Here is a 1,705-nt window from a genome sequence, read left to right on the forward strand (position 1 = left end):
ATAAAATAAAATAAAACTGCATGGGGAAGGGTACAGTAAAAATTCATATATGAAAGTTAAATGTAACACAAAATGAAATTTTGAACAGCGCTAGGCTATGAGTACTACATCTGTGGATATAATCTCAACAAAACAATGTTCCACCGATGCATCTTACAACATGCATACAAATATATAGGAGAAAATGGAACTTCATTTACGCTCAACTCATTTGACTGAAACAATATTTTCCACATAAACAACCGCTTGGAAATCTCTAACCTCATTGAGAATAGGAGGAATATTAAGATAGCTGAGATTTTTGGTACTAGAATTATAAGAGGTGACTCTTCCATTGCAGGAAACCATAAGAAGCGCGTCACTTTTCCAAAATGCCAATGGATTCTCATTAATGCCCTTTAAGGGCCCAACGGTTAGGAGTTTTGTCCATGAACTCTTAACTCCGTCATAATCATCCATTACCCATATTTCACATAATGTAGAATCCTCATTCTTTGGATCATAACAACAGCAAAACGAAGCAATGGAATCATTACACAGAAAAATATTATAAAATTTAAAACCCGATTCTCTCCTAGAAGGCAATTGTATTATATGAAATATTTCGTCACCTAAATCAAATGAAAGTATGTATTCCTCGCCATCGTTGGCAAGCCAATAACAAAATCCCTTCAAGTATTCTGAACCATAACACTGATAGGTTTTACTTGATATCTCAATCTTAATCTCTTTCCAAGAGTTAGCAGTCGTGGTGTATACTTCAGCCGTGTGAGGAAGAGCAATACGATGATAATATCTTCGCTCATCATCTGAATACTCACAATTTTCTATAATTTGCACAACCTTGTATTCTTTAGCTTTGTAATCATAGCCGAATCCTAATCCTTCGAAGATCGTCTCCAATTGGAATTTTCCCTCTGGAGGGGAAGGTAGAAGAAGGCATGAAGCAGGAAGTTGCCTGAATTCCCGTGTTGCAGGATTGCATAAAATACGAATACTTTTCCCTGTTATTACACATACAATACCATTGCAATAACTGTGAATTTGCACAGGATGATGGTCTTCCGTTGGAAACGGTATATTTAGGTCCGTAAAATCATAATGAAGGTTGTGCTCATCACTATAATTGGAAAGATTCATCATGGACCATAAAGTTTCATATTTCCAACTCTGGTCCGGGAAAACGTGCATCTGAGTACGGTTGAGAAGGATACAAGTGGAGGATGGGAGTTTGTTGTCCACGGAATTGCTGAGGTATTTGGCCACAAAACTTTGACCATTGATGAGAGTGCACCAAGACTTGCGTATGCATTTGAATCGCATCAGAGACTTGGGCGGCAACCTAGACAGGATTTCGACCACCCTATCTTCAGGAGTTTCACTGTCATGCACCTGGGACATTTCGGCAGTTTTGTTCAACATGAATTCTTCACATGTATATATGCACAGAAAAGAACACCACCAGTTTGAGAGCCAAACTAAATCAAACTCCAAGTCCCTAAGGCCTAGTAGATCGAGATTCAATTACTAAGCATACTACCACATAAGATGCAAAAATTCAACAATACTGAGTTCCACAACCACACATATATAGCTATCAAAAGAACCCGGTCAGTTTCGAGTTTTATGGGGAATCATACGTTCAAATTTTACTATTTTAAATTTTTTTTTTTATTTGATATAAAACTAACCATTCTAATTTTTA

At 37.0% G+C, this 1,705-nt stretch overlaps 1 protein-coding gene across 1 annotated transcript; it reads right to left on the reverse strand.

The window, feature by feature from the left end:
* Nucleotides 1-207: 207 nt before the first annotated feature.
* On the reverse strand, nucleotides 208-1,422 carry LOC137708091 (F-box/kelch-repeat protein At3g06240-like). Its single transcript, XM_068447082.1, has one exon. The coding sequence runs from the start codon at nucleotides 1,420-1,422 to the stop codon at nucleotides 208-210; it is 1,215 nt and encodes a 404-aa protein (XP_068303183.1).
* Nucleotides 1,423-1,705: the final 283 nt, after the last annotated feature.

Source organism: Pyrus communis, chromosome 11 (assembly GCF_963583255.1).
Source record: "Pyrus communis chromosome 11, drPyrComm1.1, whole genome shotgun sequence".
Classification (NCBI taxonomy): Eukaryota; Viridiplantae; Streptophyta; class Magnoliopsida; order Rosales; family Rosaceae; genus Pyrus; species Pyrus communis.

Coding starts and splice junctions, on each gene's coding strand:
- LOC137708091 (XM_068447082.1), bottom strand. CDS start 1,422: ATGTTGAACAAAACTGCCGAAATGTCCCAGGTGCATGACAGTGAAACT.